Source organism: Rhinolophus hipposideros (assembly GCF_964194185.1).
Source record: "Rhinolophus hipposideros genome assembly, chromosome: 1".
NCBI lineage: Eukaryota > Metazoa > Chordata > Mammalia > Chiroptera > Rhinolophidae > Rhinolophus > Rhinolophus hipposideros.
In genome coordinates this window covers 3,967,997-3,987,560 of record NC_138047.1, presented here as the reverse complement: position 1 = coordinate 3,987,560, position 19,564 = coordinate 3,967,997, and the positions used below count along the sequence as shown (strand labels likewise).

At 37.2% G+C, this 19,564-nt stretch overlaps 1 protein-coding gene across 33 annotated transcripts in view; it reads left to right on the top strand.

Annotated features, from left to right (window-relative positions):
- Positions 1 to 19,564, top strand: part of ZMYND11 (zinc finger MYND-type containing 11) — a 118,702-nt gene that overhangs the window by 22,506 nt on the left and 76,632 nt on the right. For 11 of the 33 annotated variants that reach the window (XM_081055577.1, XM_081055572.1, XM_081055589.1 and 8 more), the window contains exons 2-3: positions 16,459 to 16,612; positions 19,105 to 19,239. The exons of 5 other annotated variants lie outside the window; for them this stretch is intronic. In XM_081055577.1, coding sequence (XP_080911703.1) covers positions 19,124 to 19,239 — 116 coding nt within the window. In that variant the 5' untranslated portion in view covers positions 16,459 to 16,612; positions 19,105 to 19,123. Of the gene's footprint in view, positions 1 to 13,273; positions 13,868 to 14,362; positions 16,378 to 16,458; positions 16,613 to 16,963; positions 17,064 to 19,104; positions 19,240 to 19,564 lie in introns of those variants that run through there. 17 more of the 33 variants (XM_081055579.1, XM_081055573.1, XM_081055562.1 and 14 more) reach the window with 7 other exon arrangements.

The following is a 19,564-nucleotide window of genomic DNA, read 5'->3' as shown; positions in this document are numbered from 1 at the left end:
AGTGATTTGCAAATATTTTCTCCCATTTTCTGGGTTGTCTTTTCACTTTCTTGATGATGTCCTTTGAAGCACAAAAGTTTTTAATTTTGACGAAGCCCACTTTATATTTTCTTTGTTATGTTTTTGAATGACACCTCATTCTTTTTTATACCCGCTTTGTACTCCACTATATAGAACGATGCCCCTTACTGTGATCATCCAGTGCCCCATTGATTTACAAACAGTGCTACAGTCAGTGGCTTTGTGAGCTCGTCATGTGTGATTTTTGCCTGTGATATTGCTGGGTCAGAGAGTAAATGTGAGTTCTGGTCAAGGTGGTGGAAATATTGTATGCCAGCTGTAATGGAAAAATAAAAAAAAGGTATTAAAAAAAGAGTAAATGCATATGCGATTTTGTGGTTAGACTGTGACATTTGTGTTCCCACCAGTAGTGTCTGAAAATGCTTGTTTCTCTACAGCTCTACAGAGGATATTGCCAGGCTCTTAGATTTGTGCTAGTCTGATTGGTGAGAAAAGATGTATTAAAATGGAGTGTTAAATTTCTTTTGTTATGAGAGCAATTAAGTATCTTTAAAAGGCCAGCAGTTTACAGGCCTTTTGTATTTTTGTTTTCTTCCTGTCCATATCTTTTGTCCATTTTATTTTTTCTATTAAGCTTTTCCTGAAAGTTTAGAAGTTACTGACACATTAGGCATATTAGCTCTTCCTTTATGCTATAAGTACAAATGCTTTTTATATTTTTACCTACATTTTGTCATTTATATTTCACCTTGCTGATACAGTATTCTGGTCATGCAAAGGTTTATACTTGTGTTTGATTTTAGAATTTTGTTGTTGGTCGTGGTAGTCAGATTTACCTATTGCTTTGCTTCTGTATTTTGAACCACAGGAATGCTTTTTTTCCACTCTGGAAATTATCCAGAGTGGAATATTTAAAAGGAATTTATCCATGCTTTAGTTTAGTATTTGCTGATTTCATTATTTTTTTATTTAGGTTTTTGAAACACTAGGAATTAATTCTAGTGTATAAGATGAAGAACCTAGTTGTCGCAGCATCACTTTTTAAATATCCTTTTCACCACCGTTGTGAGATGTCTTTTTTATCATGTAATAGATTTCAGTAAGCATTTGGGATCAATATGAGCTTTCTATCTTGTTCTATTAGTCTGTGTCTTTTCATGTGCCAATATCCTACTGTGTTGATGTTATATTAATAATTAGCTATATATTAATCCCTGATTGGGCTAGTTCTTCCTTATTATTTTTCTGTTTTGGAAATGTTTTTTTTCAGTGTTAAAAAAAATCTATTTTATTTCTGTATACAAAAAATTATCAGAAAATGAAAATTTGAAATTGTGTTACATCATTACTATAGTTTAAAATATTAAATACCTAGGAATGGACAAAGTGCAACATTTTTGTGCAAAAATAATAATATGTTATTGCGCTAAGTTAAAGAAAACCCAAATATATGTTCAGGCATTAGGGGACTCAACATTGTAAAGATGCCCTCCGAAATAATCTATAGATTCAGTGCAGTCCCAATCAAATTCCAAGAAATTAGTAAACTGATTCTAAAATTTATATAACAGTGCGAAAGGCCAAGAATGGCCAAGATAATTTTTTTATTAGTTTCAGGTGCACAAAACAATGTAATAGGTAGACATTTATCATTTATATCCCTCACACTGCGTGAACCCCCCTCCCCCCAACCACTATCCCTCTGAAATCACACACAACCATTACATTTCCACTGTCTATTCCTAATGCTGTACTCTGCTTCTTGTAACTATATATATATAAACTTGTAGTTGACATTCATTATTGTTCAGCTTTCAGGTGTACAGTGGAGTGGTCAGGCATCTACATCATCCCTGAGGTGGTCTCCCTAATGAGACAAGTGTCCATCGGATACCCTACAAAATCTTTACAACATTATTGATTACATTCCCCAAATTAACTTTCGTAACCCCATGGCCATCTTGTGGTTACTGACTGTTTTCGAATCCCCTCACCTTCCCCCTTATCCCCACCCCCCTGCCCATCTAGCGAACCTCAGTTTTTCCTCTATGTCTCCAAAACTGTTTCTGATTAGTTCATTCACTTATTCTTTTCTTTAGATTCCACATGTAAGTGAGATCATATGGTATTTGTCTTTCTCTGACTTATGTCACTTAACATAATGTTCTCTAGGTCCATCCATATTGATGCAAATGGTAAGATTTCCTTTTTTATGGCTGCGTAATACTCCATTGTATAAATGTACCACAGTTTCTTAATCCAGTTGTTTACCGATGGGCATTTCAGTTATTTCCATGTATTGGCTATGGTGTATAGTGCTGCAGTAAAAGGGGTGCATACATTTTTTTGATTTAGAGTTTTGTATTTCTCCTGATAGATATCTAGGAGTGGAATTGCTGGGTCATAAGGCAGTTCCATTTTCAGATTTTTGAGATTCCTCCATACTGTTTTCCGTAGTGGCTGCACCAATAGTGGCTGCACCAATCTGCAATCCCACCAGCAGTGCTCAAGGGTTCCCTTTTCTGCACATCCTCTCCAGCACTTGTTTTTGTTGATTTATTGATGATAGACAGTTTGACTGGGGTGAGGTTGTATCTCATTGTGGTTTTTATTTGTGTTTCTCTGATTGTTAGTGAGGTTGAGCATTTTTTCATGTCTGTTTGCCATCTGTATGTCCTTTTAAGAAAAATGTCTTCATGTCGTCTGTCCATTTTTTAATTGGGTTGTTTCCTGTTTTGGAGTTGAATTGAGTGAGGTTTTTTAAAATAAATTTGGGATAGTAACCCCTTATCGGGTATATCATTGGCAAATATCTTCTCCCATTCAGTATGATCCCTTTTTGTTTTATTGATGGTTTCCTTTGCTGTGAAAAAACTTTTTAGTTTGATGTAATCCCACATGTTTATTTTTTCTCTTCCCTTGCCTGAGGGGATATATCAGTAAAAATCTTACTCTGGGTAATGTCTGTGAAGTTTCTATATTTTCTTTTAGGAATTTTATGGTTTCAGATCTTACATTTAAACCTTTAATCCATTTTGAATTTGTTCTTGTATATGGTTTAGGGAGGTGGTCCAGCTTCATTTTTTTGCATTTGTCTGTCCCGGTTTCCCGGCACCATTTATTGAACAGATTGTCTTTACCCCACCATATAGTCTTGCTTCCATTGTCGATTAAATGACCATATAGGCATGGATTTATTTCTGGACTCTCTATTCTGTTCCATTGATCTTTGTGTCTGTTTTTATGCCAGTACCATGCTGTTTTGATTACTGTAGCCATGTAGTATAATTTGATGTCAGGTATCGTTATACCTCCCACTTTGTTCTTATTTCTCAAGATTCCTGGGGTGTTTCATGGTTCCGTATAAATTTTAGGATTATATGTTCTATTTCTGTGAAAAATGTCCGTGGTATAGAAATTGCATTGAATCTGTATATTGCCTTAGGCAGTATGGGCATTTTAATGATATTCTTCCTGTCCATGAGCATGGTATGTGTTTCTTTCTATTTGTATCCTCTTTAATTTTTCTCTTCAATGTCTTATAATTTTCTGAGTACAAATCTTGTTTTGGAAATTCTTGCGTATTATTCCTAATGAGTTTTTTAAAACACTTTTCTCGCTCCAGGGGAAAAAAGAATTTAAGAGTGTTTTAATTTAAATCCATTACCTTACACACTGATACAGGGAGAATGGGCATCTTTATGATATTGGGTCTCTCTGTGCAAAAGCATGGAATATCTTTCCATTTATTCAGTTACATGTCTGTTTTTCAGGAGCATTTTTAATTTTCACCATATTGGTTTGCATATTTCTTGTTAAGTTTATGACTAGGTATTTCATTTTCTCTAACTATTGTTCATCTATTTGAGGGCATTGATTTCTGAATGTTAATTTTCTAATCTTTACTAAATGTCCTTATTTTGATTGTATTTTTCATTTTTTATAGTTTTCTGGATGTGTAATCTTGTCATCTGCAAATAAAGATAGTTATACCTCTTTTTCTAGTTCTGTTACTCTGATTGCTTTTTCTGTGTAATTGCATTGATAAATATCTCCAATTCAGTGTTCAGTAAGAGTGGATGTAGTGAGGACTCCTTAATCTTTTCTTCATTTTAGCAGAAAATGCTCTTAATATTTGTCCTTTAAGAAAATGCTGGCATTATGGCATGTTTATATTTAAAAAGTATCCCTCAATTTGTACCTTATTATTATTACTTTTTTACTTGAGTGGATATTAAATCACTTCAGGTGCTTTTGCAGCACTTGAAGAAGTGATCATATTCTTTGCTCTTCCAGTGTTGTTAATTACAGTGATTTATTTTCTAGCATCGAACCACCATTGCATGTCTAAATAATGTATTCATTTTAATGGGCTGTTTGATTCTGTTTGCCAAACTTTAAGACTTCTGCAAAGATATCCATAATTTGTATGTATTGTTTATTGTTTACAGCATAAAATTATGTGTTTATTGATTCTTTGATAGTTGCTCCACTTCCGTCATACTCCCTGAGATGACTCATGCCTCATGCTCCCTCTACTATGGACAGCTGTGGAGCTCTTGCCTCAGGAATTCCTGTTGCTTCCTTCCTGTGTTAGTCCTGTTTCCTGGGTGACACAGGATCCCGCCTCTTCCTTTTTCATGGCTTATTCATATCAGTAACTTCCTGAGAAAGTGCGCGTAGGACTTACATTTGGGATTAATTTACATGACTGAAAAATTAATAGTTATAGTAATTTAGGCTGAAAATAATGTTTCTTCGGAATTAGAAGGCAGTCACCCATCATTTCCTAGCTTTCATGTTGCTGTTGAGAAATCTGGTACATCTTGGTTTATGACCTCTCCCACCACTGTGTAAATAAAGCCTGGAAGCTCTTTTTCTCCTCGCATGTGTTTTGACATTCTAAGTTGACGTGATTCATGCCTCCCTTCGTCCATTCATAAGCTGGGTCTTGATGGGCCTTTTCCATCTGGAAATGCCTATTTTCAGTGCGAAGTACTTCTCTTGAATTGTTCTTGGATAAATGTTCTCCTCTCCAGATTATTTTCTGAAACTTTTGTTAATAAGGTACTGTATCACATAAAGTTTTCTACTCTGGTCTCTTATTGTGTGTTGTCTTTTGTTTACTTTTAAGGAGATTGCCTCAACTTTATCTTCTGTCCCTTTAACTGAATTTGTTATTCATTGTATTTCAAGTTTTTCTGTATTTTCCTGTTTATGGTTTTAGAGATGCTGTTTTCTCTCCTAATCTTCGATATTGATTATGTACATTTTGAAAATCTTTACTGTTTCTATTTTATTTGCATACCACCTCCCTCCCCTCCTTTCTGTTTGCTTGATATGACTGAATGCTTTCTCTCTTTTATTGAGAAATTGTTCTCAAATGTCTGGTGATCATTGTTCACATTTTAGGGTGAGATGCTAATTGGAAATCAGTGAGTGTAGGGGTGTCAGGCGGGGCCGATGGCTGTTTCTTTAGGCTCCCTCAGATGTCAGTGTCTAATGGTCCTTTCTGTGGCATGACTTAATTTCTCCAGAAAGGTCTCATTTGGCCTCTTGCCTGAGCCTAAGATAAGGCCCCTGGAATTTGGCAGTAGAAAGAGAATGCCAACTATTCACATTTTATTATGTAGCTTCACCTAACCCTGTTTTTGGTCTGTATCTCACCATTACTTTTGACTATTGCTGGCTCAGTCTGTCTGGTTCAGCTTATTCTTAGCTGTGTCTCCCGTTCCCTCAGGGATGAGGGTGGTAGCTGTCTGACTGCAGCTTCCAGCAGTGCAGAGCCAAGATTCTGTGCTTCTTATCCAGGCTATGAAATAATACCCTTTATTCAGCATCTCTAATCATTCCAGGACCTGCTGCATCCTGTTCCCAACTCGTCCTCCAGCTCTGTGCAAGTGGCTTCCTTCTCACCACTGTTGCCCTATGTAAATTTGCTCTTCCTCTGTTTGGCCAAAACATAGTTCCTACAGGTACCTATTGTCTTCATTTTTGTACAGTATATGTTCATCAAAGATGTTTTTTGTGTTTGTTAGTTTTTGAGAAGGGAGTGTAAAGGCCTTTATCATCTTCAAACCTGTAGTCTAAAGATGACTGTCTTAGATTAGGTATGTTACCGCCCCTCCAACCCCACTGAAGTGTCCAATTCTCTCGCTTGTTTGCAGTTGAAATCCTGTGGAAAGTAAGTCGATTACTCTGGCCTCTGCATCCTGCGTGGTCTGGTCTTGTGTACCTCTGTCCCTTGTCACAGCGCAGCTGTCTTTATTCACTGCGTTCTAGCCACTGTCCTGTCTACCCCTCAAACATCCCACGTTCTTACTCACTGAGGCCTTTCCGTGGCTGTGTTGTTTTCATCATTCACGTCTTCAATAGAATCTGCTTAACTGGTATGATAGGATCAGTTAGGTTTTGCTGGGATAACACGCAACCTCCTCGTCTCAGTGGTTTAAAAGAACAATGACTCATGCTTACCTGACATGTTCCTCATGGATTGGCTGGTACGTAAGATGACAGAGCAGCCGCCATCAGCAGCACAGCCATTACCCATGACAGAGAGAAAAAGAAAGAGCAAATGATAGATTCTCAATCTTCCACAACAGAAGTGGCATAGATCCCGTTCATACAGATTCCGTTTGCCAGATGTAGTCACATGGCCAAACCTCCTTTCAGGTCCGTGGGGAAGTGCATTCCGACCAGTGCTGGGACAGGAACCAGGCGTGTTTGGTGGGCAGCACAGATGACTGCTCTGCAATTTTGAGCAGCCAGTGTAAAGTAGCTTTATTAGGGTCCTCCAGAGAAATAGAACACACAAACGCACACACTCATGCACAGTCACAGCGAGATTTAGTGTGAAGAAGATGTTATGTGGTTATAGAAGCTGAGGGGTCCCCAGGAGAACTGGTGGTGAAGTTCTGTCCAGCCTGAAGACCGTCAGAGGAGCTGACGGTGACGTGCGGGTCTCTGCTTAGGAGAAGATGAGAGGTCCCAGCTCAGCAGTGAGACATAAAAGCAGGTCACAGTTCTCCTTCTTCCACCTTTGGTTTTATTCAGGCCCTGAGGGAAATCTGCTTTACTGAATCCAGAAACAGCCTCACAGATACACCCAGAAACAATGTCTAATCAGCTGTCGGCGTACCCTGTGGCCAGTGCAGCTGACAAAGGACATTAACCATCTCAGGAGCCCTACCCACTGCTGTTCCTATTTTCCTCTTTTTATTTTCTTCCTAGGACTTACACTATCCAAATGAATCTTGTTTTTATGTTTATTGTCCGCCCCCCACCAGCTCCATAAGGACAGGAGCCTTCGTGAACTGTGCACCACCATACCCTGAGTGCCAGGAGGTGCTCATAAGAATCCCCTACATGATGGCTGGATGGATCTAGAATTTTCCACTGAAGGGACTTTACATTTATACTCTCATAGAAGTGCTTCCCTTTTCCCACTTCCTTTAATGTCTATTAAACAAGATTAGGTACACCTTTAGTGTGAATTGCTATAGACAACTGAGAGTAATTTCCTTTAATGTTAGTAGGGTGTTTTTAGGTATTTGAAACATTTTAGAAAAAGTAGTTAAGGAATTACCATTAATCAATACAAAACAAAGTTTTGACCAAAAATACAATTGATTTGCTTATAATTTCCTAAACTTCCAACTGTAATGTTGATGTAGATCACTGGTAAAAAAACAACGTAAAACTTCCTTGGCCCTGAGTATGGAAATGCAAAATTAGGAGTGTTGTCTAGAAGCAGATATTTTCACTTCTTAGCTGTGTAATATTCTTAGGAGATACTTGTTTATCTTAGCTGTGTAAGGAGAGACATTTGTGTTATATTTAACCCTAACTTTATGTTATAAGATGTAAAAAACCCCTAACAACCTTTTAACCTACATCTTTCCAGTTTTTTTCTATTCCTGCATAAATGAATAGAGAACTTTCAAGATTTACTCTCAGCAATTTTCAAATATACAAGGAAGTTTGTGCTTTCTGACTACCTTTACCCATTTTGCCTCCCCCCACTTCTTCTGCACTCCCCCTTCTCCCTATCTCCCCTCTTTGCGTTTTCCCGCTTATTCCCCCCTTCCCTTTCCAGCTTTCTTTTGCACCTTTTGTGAAGTCAGATTTGTTATTCCTGGTTATAGATGACTATGGCTCAGATTTATGTACGGAGTATTTTAGTTTCTTTCATGGCTAATTGCAATTGGGGCAGATTTTCTTATTTGTATCATCAGGGATGGTTTGGGTTCAGACAGTGGCCTGTGAAAATGGTGGGTTGAAGATTTGTGATAGAGAGATAGGAATGAGAGGATATTTCAGGTTTTGCTCTGAACATGGCCATAGATTTTTATGCAAAGCCAAGAGTAAACACAGGGAACAAAGTAATTGTGGCTACTCCATTCATTCTGCAGATTCAGGTAGGCATATTAAGAATTGGTTTTGAATTTGTTTGAGGACTGAAGTTTCGCAAATAGGTGTTTATAACAGTGATTTTTGAGACTTGATTGGTGTCGACATTTAAATGAAGCTAGCCTTTATTTCCTGTCCTCTCCCACCCACTATAAATTGCCTTCTGGGGCTCCCTTGAGTGGTGTCTCCTCACAGGTCTGTCCCCCAGCACAGGCCTTAGCACCGTGAGGGGTTGTGAGGGGTTGGTCGTGCCTGGCACAAGCATGTTTACCTCCAGTGTGGAGCCTAGTGCCTGCAGACGTGCAGTTAATATTTGTGACCAAATGAATGTGTGTAAATGAAAGGTGTAAGTAAAACAATAATGATGGTTTTAAAGCCCTTGCTAACGAACTGCTTCTGTCAGACTAAATTAAAGGTAAATTTAGTCTGACACAAAAATTCTGACACTACCCCGGCATTGACATAGTTTAGTATTTGATGTAATTTTTTTTTACTAATCCAAGTAGAATTTACATAAACTATTGACTGCCCACCAGAATTTCTTACTACCTTTCAGAATCTTTTGTGAAGTTAAAAAAGAAGCGCATATCCAGAATCCATCCCTGCAGTCTTTGGCAAGACATGCCATTTAAAAGGAGTCTTAGGGTTTACATAAACTTACCTTTATAGCAAAGTATTCTTACTATTTGTCTTAAAAGTGGAACATTAAGTATATGCAGTTTCACAAGGTATGAAACAAGGAAAAGTACTGCACTGCTTGCTTCTTACATGTTCTCTGCAAAGACCCTGCACTCCTTTTGAAAGCTCGGGCCGGCTGCACTGTGGGCTCCATCGCACTGCGGTCCTGGCGGTTCCTTGTGGGCTTGTTGTTAGATGATGCCTCTGCCTGAACTCGCAGCGTGCTTTTGCTGGTAATGAATGATTTAATGTCATAAAAGTTACAGTACTTTTATGGGTTTAAAAACTCATATAATCATTCGTACTTTTAATAGAAAAAAAGAGACTGTTGGCAGTAAACAGTCATTGCAATGACTACTGGGAAAGGCATTTAAAAAGCAATCTATTAAAAGACTCTTGGCATTCAAATCCAAGAATTAAATTTTTTTTTATTGGGACAATACACATAAACAAATCGCCGTCTTACCCATTGTCAGTGTACAGACCAGTGGTGGTAAAGACATTCACAGTGGGTGCTGCCATCACCCCCATCACTGCCCATGTAACTCATTTCATCTTGTAAAACGGCAAGTGCACCTGTTATACAATAACTCCTGTTCTCCTCTGCCCTTCTACTTCCTGTCTGAGATTTTTATACTCTGAGTACCTCATAGAAGTGGGATCACAAGTGTCTGTCCTCTCGTGACTGGCTCATTTCACTCAGCACAGTGTCCTCCGGGTCCCTCCTTACTGTCGCATGTGGCAGGACTGTCTTCCTTTCTCAGGCTGGGTGATGTTCCGTAGCCTGTACACACCACGTGTTGTTATCCAGGCATCTGTCGGTGGACGCTTGAGTCACTCCCACGTATTAGCTCCTGTGACTAGTGCTGCTGTGAACACGGGTGTTCAGATCTCTCATCCAGACGCTGCTGCTGTCAGTCCTTTGGGGGGGGGGTGCCCAGGAGTGAGATTACCATATCATATAAGATTTCCATTTTTAATTTTTTGAGAAGCCTGCATATTGTTTCCACAGGAGCTGCACCATTTACATCCCCACCAGCAGTGTACAAGGGTTCTTTTCTCCACATCCTCACTAACGCTTGTTTTCTGTTTTTTTTTTTTTCAGCAGCCATCCTAATGGTGTGAGGTATCTCATTGTAGTTTTGATTTGCATTTTCCTAACTCCATTACATTTTTAAGTGATCGTCTTTTTAAAAAAAATTTTCATTGCCATTAAATACTAGTTTCATGTGTACAACATATATCTTACGAAGTGACCCCCCCATAACTACTGTCCATCTGATACCATACAAAGTTATTACAGTATTATTGACCATATTTTCTATACTGTACTTTACATCCCCAGGACTGTTTTTATAACTGGCAACTTGTACATCTTAATCCCTTCCTCTTTTTCACCCCCCCCACTCCCCTCCTATCTGGCAGCCATCAATTTGTTCTCTGTATCTGAAATTATTTTATTTTGTTTGTTTGTTTATTTTGTTTTTTAGAACACACACATAAATGAAATCATGATATTTGTCTTTTTCTGTCTGACTTATTTCACTTTGCATGATACCTTCTAAGTCCACCCATGTTGTTGTCAATGGCAAGATTTCTTTCATTTTTATGACCCAGTAACATTCCATTGTATATATGTATCTTCTCTTCTTTATCATCTATTGATGGACATTTAGGTTTCTTCCATATCTTGGCTGTTGTAAATAATGGTGAAATGAACATAGTGTGCATATATCTTTTCAAATTAGTATTTTGGGTTTCTTTGGATAAATTCCCAGAAGTGGAATTGCTGGGTCATAAGGGAGTTCCATTTTTAATTTTTTGAGGACCCTACATACCGTTTTCTGTAGTGACTGCACCCGTTTGCAATCCCACCAACAGTGCAAAGGGTTCCCTTTATTCCACATCCCCGCCAACACTTGTTGTGTGTTAATTGATGATAGCCATTCTGTCAGGTGTGAGGTGACATCTCACTGTGGTTTCGATTTGCATCGCCCTGATGATTAGAGACCTTGAGCATCTTTTCATATGTCTATTCCCAATGTGTCTGTCCTCTTGGAGAGATGTCTATTCAGGTCCTCTGCCCATTTTTTAATTGGATGTTTTGGTGTTGAATTGTATGAGTTCTTTATAAATTTTGGATATTAACCCATTATCGGATGTATTATTAGCGAATATCTTCTCCCATTTAGTAGATTGTCTCTTTGTTTTGTTGATGGTTTTGTTTGCTGCGCAAAAACTCTTTAGTTGGATATAGTCCCATTTGTTTTCTTTTTTCTTTTGTTTCCCTTGCCGAGGAGACACATCCAAAAAAAGTTACTGAGAGTAGTGTCAGACAGTTTACTGCTTATGTTCTACAAGTTTTATGGTTTTGGTTCTTACATTTACGTCTATAATCCATTTTGAGTTTAATCTTGTATATGGTGTAAGACAGTGATCCAGTTTCATTCTTTTGTATTTCTCTGGACAGTTTTCCCAACACCATTTATTAAAAGGATGGTCTTTGCCCATTGTATATTCTTGCCTCCTTTGTTGTAGATTTATTGACCATGTCGATGTGTGTTTACTTCTGAGTTCTGTATTGTGTTCCATTGATCTATGTGTCTTGTTTTTGTGCCCTTGTTGTATAGTTTGATATCAAATAGTGTGATACCTCCAACTTGGTTGTTCTTCGTCAAGATTGCTGTTACTATTCGTGGTCTTTTGTGGGTCCATATAATTTTAGAGTTATTTGCTCTAGTTCTTTGAAAAATGGCATTGGTATTTTTATAGGGATTTCATTGATTTTGTAGATTGCTTTGGGTAGTATGGGTATTGTAACATTGTTAAATCTTTCTATCCATGAGCACAGTATATCCTTCCATTTATTTGTACCTGCTTCAATTTCTTTCTTCAGTGTTTTCTGAGTACAGGTCTTTTACCTCCTTCGTTAAATTTATTACTAGGTATTTTATTCTTTTTGATGCAGTTGTAAATAGGGTTGTTTTTTAAATTACTCTTTCTGATAGTTCTTTGTTGTATAAAAATGCATCTGATTTCTGAATATTAGTTTTGTATCCTGCTATTTTACTGAATTTAGTCTAATAATTTTTTGGTGAATATGTTAGGGTTCTCTCTGTTTAGTATCATGTCATCTGCAAATAATGACAGTTTTACTTCATTCCAATTCGGATGCCTTTTATTTCTTTTTCTTGTCTGATTGCTATGGCTAGGACTTCCAAATCTATGTTGAATGATAGTGGTGAAAGTGGACATCTCTATCTGGTTCCTGTTCTTAAAGAAAAAGCTTTCTTTAGAATATATAACACCAAGAATGGACCCTACGGTACACTGTGGACTTTGGGTAATAATGGTGTGTTGGTTTAGATTCATTGATTTTTAACGGATGTGTCCGCTAGTCTGGGATATTGATAATCGGGGAAGTTGTGGGCACACAGAGACATGGGACTCTATTTTTCTACTGAAAACCTAAATAAAGTTTCATAATGTTAATACTTTTAAAAAAGTTTTTTCTAGATAGATTGGGAAGTCTATATTTTAAAAAGTTGTAAAAGACCAGAGGAAAATAGAAGTGAATATTTTTCTGACCCGAGTGCCAAAGGATTTCTAGTTATAAAAGGATATGTGGCTAGGTTATAGTATAATTTATTGTTTACTAAAAGCCAACCAGGAAAATATTTTATGAATATCTCTAATATATAAATAAATTAACATAAAAATGAGAAGATAGTATGAATAGACTATCAATAGAAAGTAATTTAAAATTGTTAATAGACTTTGGGAAAATTTCAGCCTAACCTCGGTAACAAAGACATGTACTTACACAGTAAAATTAATTTTTAAATTTTATGTATTATATGATGAAATACTTCAAAGTAGTTTGTTAGATAGTATAACAACCACTTGAGCCCACCACCAAGAATAAAGTCAGAATATACTTGATTTTATGTATCAGTGTGTCCTCCTTGGTCAGCCTCTCTTCCCAGCCCCCTAAGTAGTCTCTTATTTGCCTATCATGTTTATTATTTCCTTGCAATAAAAAGTTTCTGTACATATGTATTTATCACGAAGTAATGCATTGTTTAATTTTGCTTATTTTTAAGATTCTTTCTGACTTGCTTTCTTCTTTTTCTTCTGTTTGTACCATTTGTATGATATAAAACAAGATACTTAAGTAGATGGAAGGGGTTGCGTTAAATATGGATTTGTAGCAATAGAGAATATCAGTATCACCTGGGGGCTTGCCAAAGTTACTTGGACCACTTCACACCTATTAGGATGGTCACTATCAAAAAACCAGAAAATTAGAAGTGTTGATGAAAATGTGGAGAAATTGGAACCCTTGTGTGCTATTGGTGGGAATGTAAAATGGTGCAGCTGCTGTGGAAAACGGTATGGTGGTTCCTCACAAAGTTAAAGTAGAACTACCACGTGACCCAGCAACCCCACTCCTGGGCACACACCCAAAGGACTGACACCAGCAGCGCCAGTCAAGAGAGATCTCTTGAAGAGAGATCTGAACACCCATGTTCACAGCAGCACTAGTCACAGGAGCTAATACGTGGGAGTGACTCAAGCGTCCACCGACAGATGCCTGGATAACAACACGTGGTGTGTACAGGCTACGGAACATCACCCAGCCTGAGAAAGGAAGACAGTCCTGCCACATGCGACAGTAAGGAGGGACCCTGAGGACATTGTGCTGAGTGAAATGAGCCAGTCACGAGAGGACAGACACTTGTGATCCCACTTCTATGAGGTACTCAAGAGTATAAAAATCTCAGACAGAAAGTAGAAGGGGAGAGGGGAGCAGGAGTTATTGTATAAGATGCACTTGCCGTTTTACAAGATGAAATGAGTTACATGGGCAGCGATGGGGGTGATGGCAGCACCCACTGTGAATGTGTTTACCACCACTGGTCTGTACACTGACAATGGGTAAGATGGCGATTTTGTTTGTTGTGTATCACAATAGAAGAAATTGGAAACAATTTGCTGGGAAGTTTTTGGTTATGTATTTTTATTTTTTAAACTGTGGTCCTCTTGAGAATCACTGTGTGAAGGAGCTCCTCCTCCTCCTGACGGGAGTTTTATCACATTCCCCCAGATGTGTTGGGGCCAGAATAAGATGAGGATCGTGTTAATATCTCTACAAGTCTTCTCATCTTTCTTTCTGATGTCTTAGTCTTTGGCATAATATAAATGAAAGCTCACTTTGGGACTTGGTTGATAATCAGAGTTATATAACATAGCTGCAAAAGTTGAATTTCATAATTTTATATCAAAAGTTTATCATGTTTATAACTCTGCTAGGCACCTTGAAAAACAGATGAAAAAAAAACTTGAATTAATGGACTCTTTTGGGGGAATTTATAATTATTTGTATGAGGCAGTAAGTTTGTAAGAGATGTGTAAGCAAATTATACTAGAATACCCAAGAGGATTGAGTTTGATTCAGCTTGATTCTAGGGGAGAGGGTTTGTGAGCAGCAAGTGCGTTGGAGTAAGTCCTAGAAAGAACAAGGAAAATTTTAATAATTAGTAACAGGGCAGTGTAGAACATTCTAGGCAGAGAACTATTAATTAAGCAGAGAGATAGAGATATGAATTAAGTTTTTGGACATATTTAAGAATTTTGAGTAGTTCAGTTTAGTAGTAATAAACATTTAGGAAAGAATGGACTGAAAAGTGTGGTTTGGCCACATCAGTGAAGACTTAAAATGACAAGCCTTCTGTGCATATTTCTAAGAAACTCATTTTCTGAGATTTGATTGATAAACACCCATATTACTGAACATATTTTCAAGATGATGGATTTTTGTCTGTTTTGTTGTTGCTGTATTCCCATAACATTGAAGGGTATCTAATATACAACAAGTATGCCTGAGATGTTAAATGAATGAATGATTTTAGATTTCATAAGAAAGGAGAATTTCAGTGGTTATACTTTAAAGAGATCTTGTCCTAATAGGTCCAGTTGTTTTTAGTACTTTTGTGACATGCTTCAAGCGTCATTGCATTTACCTTCCTTGGGTTTGTATTCTTTGCAATGTTCTCTTTGCTCCTGTAACTATGAGCATCTCCTTTAAGGTGTCCCTTCTTTACAGGGAATGTCTGCCTACCTGTGTGACTTGGTTCAGATCTCAAAATTCTTTGGTTTTATCTTACATCTGTTTTCCTGTATTGCTTAATTCTTTAATCTGGATTTTAAGCAGTTCTAGGAATTAAATGACATCAAGTTTAAGGTTTCATCTACTTTCTCCTACTGTATTCTTCTGGTTGTTATATTATGTTGTATAACAAGTTATATTATTTATTTAGATATTGTCTTTAAATGTTAGTTTTGCTGTTATATATTTTCTGCAGTTCTGGGTGAATTAATTTTACATATACGTATTTTGAAAAAGTATTTTATAAGTTGAGTTAATGTTAACTGTTCCTGTTTGTATGCTTTAGTGCTTGCTCTAGGGATTATAATATGCATCCTCAATTTACCACAGTCCCCCTTGAGTTAATAGAATACCACTTCACATACACTGGAGGAATTTGCATGATAAAATTATTACTGCCTCTTCCCCCTTTGTGGTGGTGTCATCTATTTTTATGTCTGTGTATATTATAACCCTAATAATACCTAACCATTATTTTTACCTTTGCTTTAAACAGCCAATTAGCTTTCAAAGAAATTAAAATTTCTTGTGAATTTTCCCCACATGTTTACCATTTTGTAGTGCTACTTAAGCTAGAGGTGGTGTCTCCCTTATCTGGATTCTCACAGCACATATTTTGGACGTTATGTCATTGGCATTAAAATTATAGTTCCATGTATATATCACATTTCCTTTGCCAATTTTAGGTTATTTTCTGGCAAGGACTACAGTTTATTAATTTTAAAATGCTTCCTTGTGTCTAATATAGTGTCTTATACAAACTAGGCAACTGTTTTTTATGTATGTAACAATGGCTGAAATTCTTTTTCTTTTTTTTTTTTATCAAAAAGCAGAATGGTACTTATTTGTAAGGTTATGCAAATTAAAGCATGCTTAAAACATAACCCTTTCTTCAGAAGCAGCATCAGTTGTGAGTTTACATCTCCCTTGATATCCGGCTCTCTTGCTTGCATACTGCACATAGACTTTTCCTAAAATTTCCTATTAATGTTACATATCAGTTGAAGATAGTAGGGATAAAATCAATGCATTATTCCTTTTTAAGAGCTGCAGAAAGGTTGTCAATGAAGAGAATTCCACAGATTTGTTAATTGCTCTAGGTAGGCAGAAACACCTTATGAAGCTTTACATTTACATTGGAAATGTATTTTGAAAATCAAAATGATATTTTTTTTTATTAGTTTCAGGTGCACAAGACAAAGTAATACTTAGACGTTTATCATTTATATCCCTCACACTGTGTGGACCTCCCTCCCCCATCCACTAACCCTCTGACATCGCACCGAGCCATCACATTTCCACTGTCTCCACTCCCAATGCTGTACTCCGCCTCTTGTAAGTATATACGTACATATATATATATATATAAAATTATAGTTGGCATTCATTACTGTTCAGCTTCAGGTGTACAGTGCAGTGATCAGGCATCTACATCTTCCCTGAGGTGGTCTCCCAAATGGGACACGTGTCCATCGGATACCCTACAAAATCTTTACAACATTATTGATTACATTCCCCAAATTAATTTTCAAAACCCCGTGGCCATCTTGTGGTTACCGACTGTTTTCTAATCCCCTCACCTTCCCCCTTATCCACATCCCCCCCGCCCATCTAGCAACCCTCAGTTTTTCCTCTTTGTCTCCAAAACTGTATCTGATTAGTTCATTCGCTTATTCTTTTCTTTAGATTCCGCATATAAGTGAGATCATATGGTACTTGTCTTTCTCTGTCTGACTTATTTCACTCGACATAATGTTCTCTAGGTCTCTCCATGTTGTTGCAAATGGTAAGATTTCTTTCTTCTTTATGGCTGCGTAATACTCTTTTGTATAAATGTACCACAGCTTCTTAATCCATTCATCTACCGATGGGCATTTCGGTTGTTTCCATGTCTTGGCTATTGTGTATACTGCTGCAATAAACATAGGAGTGCATAAAGATTTTTGAATTGGAGTTTTGGATTTCTCCAGATAGATACCTAGGAGTGGAATTGCTGGATCATAAGGTAGTTCCATTTTCAGATTTCTGAGATACCTCCATATTGTTTTCCATACTGGCTGCACCAATCTGCAATCCCACCAACAGTGCACAAGCGTTCCCTTTTCTCCACATCCACGCCAGCACTTGTTGTTTGTTGATTTATTGATGATAGCCATTCTGACTGGGGTGAGGTGGTATCTCATTGTGGTTTTTATTTGCATTTCTCTGATGGTTAGTGAGGTTGAGCATTTCTTCATATGTCTGTTTGCCATCTGTATGTCCTTTTTAGAAAAATGTCTCTTCAAGTCCTCTGAAGAATGGCTGAAATTTTGTTCTTTTGTCTCTCTGTATAATACCCCAAGGTGTATTACTACAGTTCACCGGTAGATGTCACTTTCTACCATTATATATTCTTATCAATAAATTTCTTACTATAAAGCTTGAGATTTGGAAAGTTGGCACTCCTATACAAGTGCATTTAAACCGAGACTCTCCATACATTTTAAATTGGTTTCTTTCTAAGACACATTAAGAAATTGTAATTGAAGTTTTTATTATCTTTTAGGGTTATATGTCTCAGTGTATACTGAACCAACTGATTTTCCTGAAGTTTTCTTTAAAACATGAATACTGGCATTAGTTTTTGGTGATTCTCTCTGTGGAGTAAAGTTTGCAACTATTATAAGTAGTAGTGGGAAGAAGTAGGATATTCAGGAGTACCCTGAGACATGTTCGCAATCCTTCTGTTAGTAGTGTAATTCTGAAAATGACCTTATTCCAGAAATCCAGCTGACCCCAAATTCACCAGAAGTGTCTCTAGACAAGCTTTGGTGGCGATTGCTGACTTTATTTGGGTTTGTCAGAGAAAGAGGGAGAATTGACTTGGCTGTGAAAAGAAATGTAGAGGTAGAGAAACAGGATTTGTAGGGCTCTGCTGGCCAGTCACAGAACATGGTTAAGTGCTAAGAATGAGTTTCCCTCACTCTTTCTCTTTCCTTAAGAGACAGGAGGAAGGAGGTTTCAGCCATCCCAGAGGGTTCGATGTCTACTGCATGCCTGTGGGACTGTGCTTTGGGGAAGAAGGCATAGGGCCTTCCTAGCATTCAGGTCCCATGTCCCTCTTGCTGCAGTGCCTGCACTCACTAACCATCCAGGGTGCCATCCCGTCCCCAGTCTTGCCAGGACACACTGCTGGCCATTTTCCTCAGTTCACTCAGAATATTGAAATTTGAATAAAATAGCAACGTTGTTTGCAAATAACATAATGCACAACCAACACCTGCCCAAGCACGTGACATTTCTGATAGGGTGGCACTAGGGTGGCACATCTCAGCCAGAAATGACTGTCTTGTATTTTCTGCTTATGGTGTTCTTAGAAAAAAGAATGTTGTTTTCGTTTTTCATTATGTCTATGTAAAATTGAAAATTTTGAACGATGCATACAATAAAGTAAAGAACCAAAGAATTAGGACATTTAAAATCCATTCTGTATTGATCTGTGAAATTACACACAATGTAATGTCAAAACATGAAATTTTGTGTTGTAATTTGTTTTAGATTAAAATTTAAATGTATATGTGTTTGACATATTGGTATAAGGTGGCCACTTGTTCTTTTTAGGAAAACGTTTTTTAACTTTTAGGTCTTAAAGTGTCATTCTTTATGAAATAATGAATGATAATTCTTATGAAGTAATTGGTGATGTGTGTTGTAGAAAATAAAACAAAATGTTGGCCGTACTACGCACTACATCAGTGTACCCAGCGTTAGTCAAATGTTACTTCTGTTGGTAATCATTCAGTTTGTAATCCATGCTTTTTCCCTTATGTTTTTGTGTATTCCTACAGCTAAAGCAGTTAACAGGACATGGCACGTTTAACAAAAAGACGACAGGCGGATACAAAAGCTATCCAGCATCTTTGGGCTGCTATTGAGATTATACGGAACCAGAAGCAAATTGCCAACATTGATCGTATTACAAAGTAAGTAAATTTAAACAAAAATGTCCCTGTAAAATTGCTTATAAGATTTTGGGAAAAAAGTTTCAAAAGTGACTTATTTATTATGATAACCAACGTATATTATAAGGTACCAGTCACTTGGTTGCCTTGCAGGAATATGCAATTAGAAAAATAAAGACAGAAACATACACAAGCAACTTGTCTTTGGAGGTTTTGTAAATAAATATTAGATAACTAAAATACCAGTGCATACTATTTATTATAGCTTTTTAGTTACCAAAAATTTAACTTTTGAAACAAATCTTTGAGTCTTTTATTTAAAAGGCTTTTAGTTGATCACTTTTAT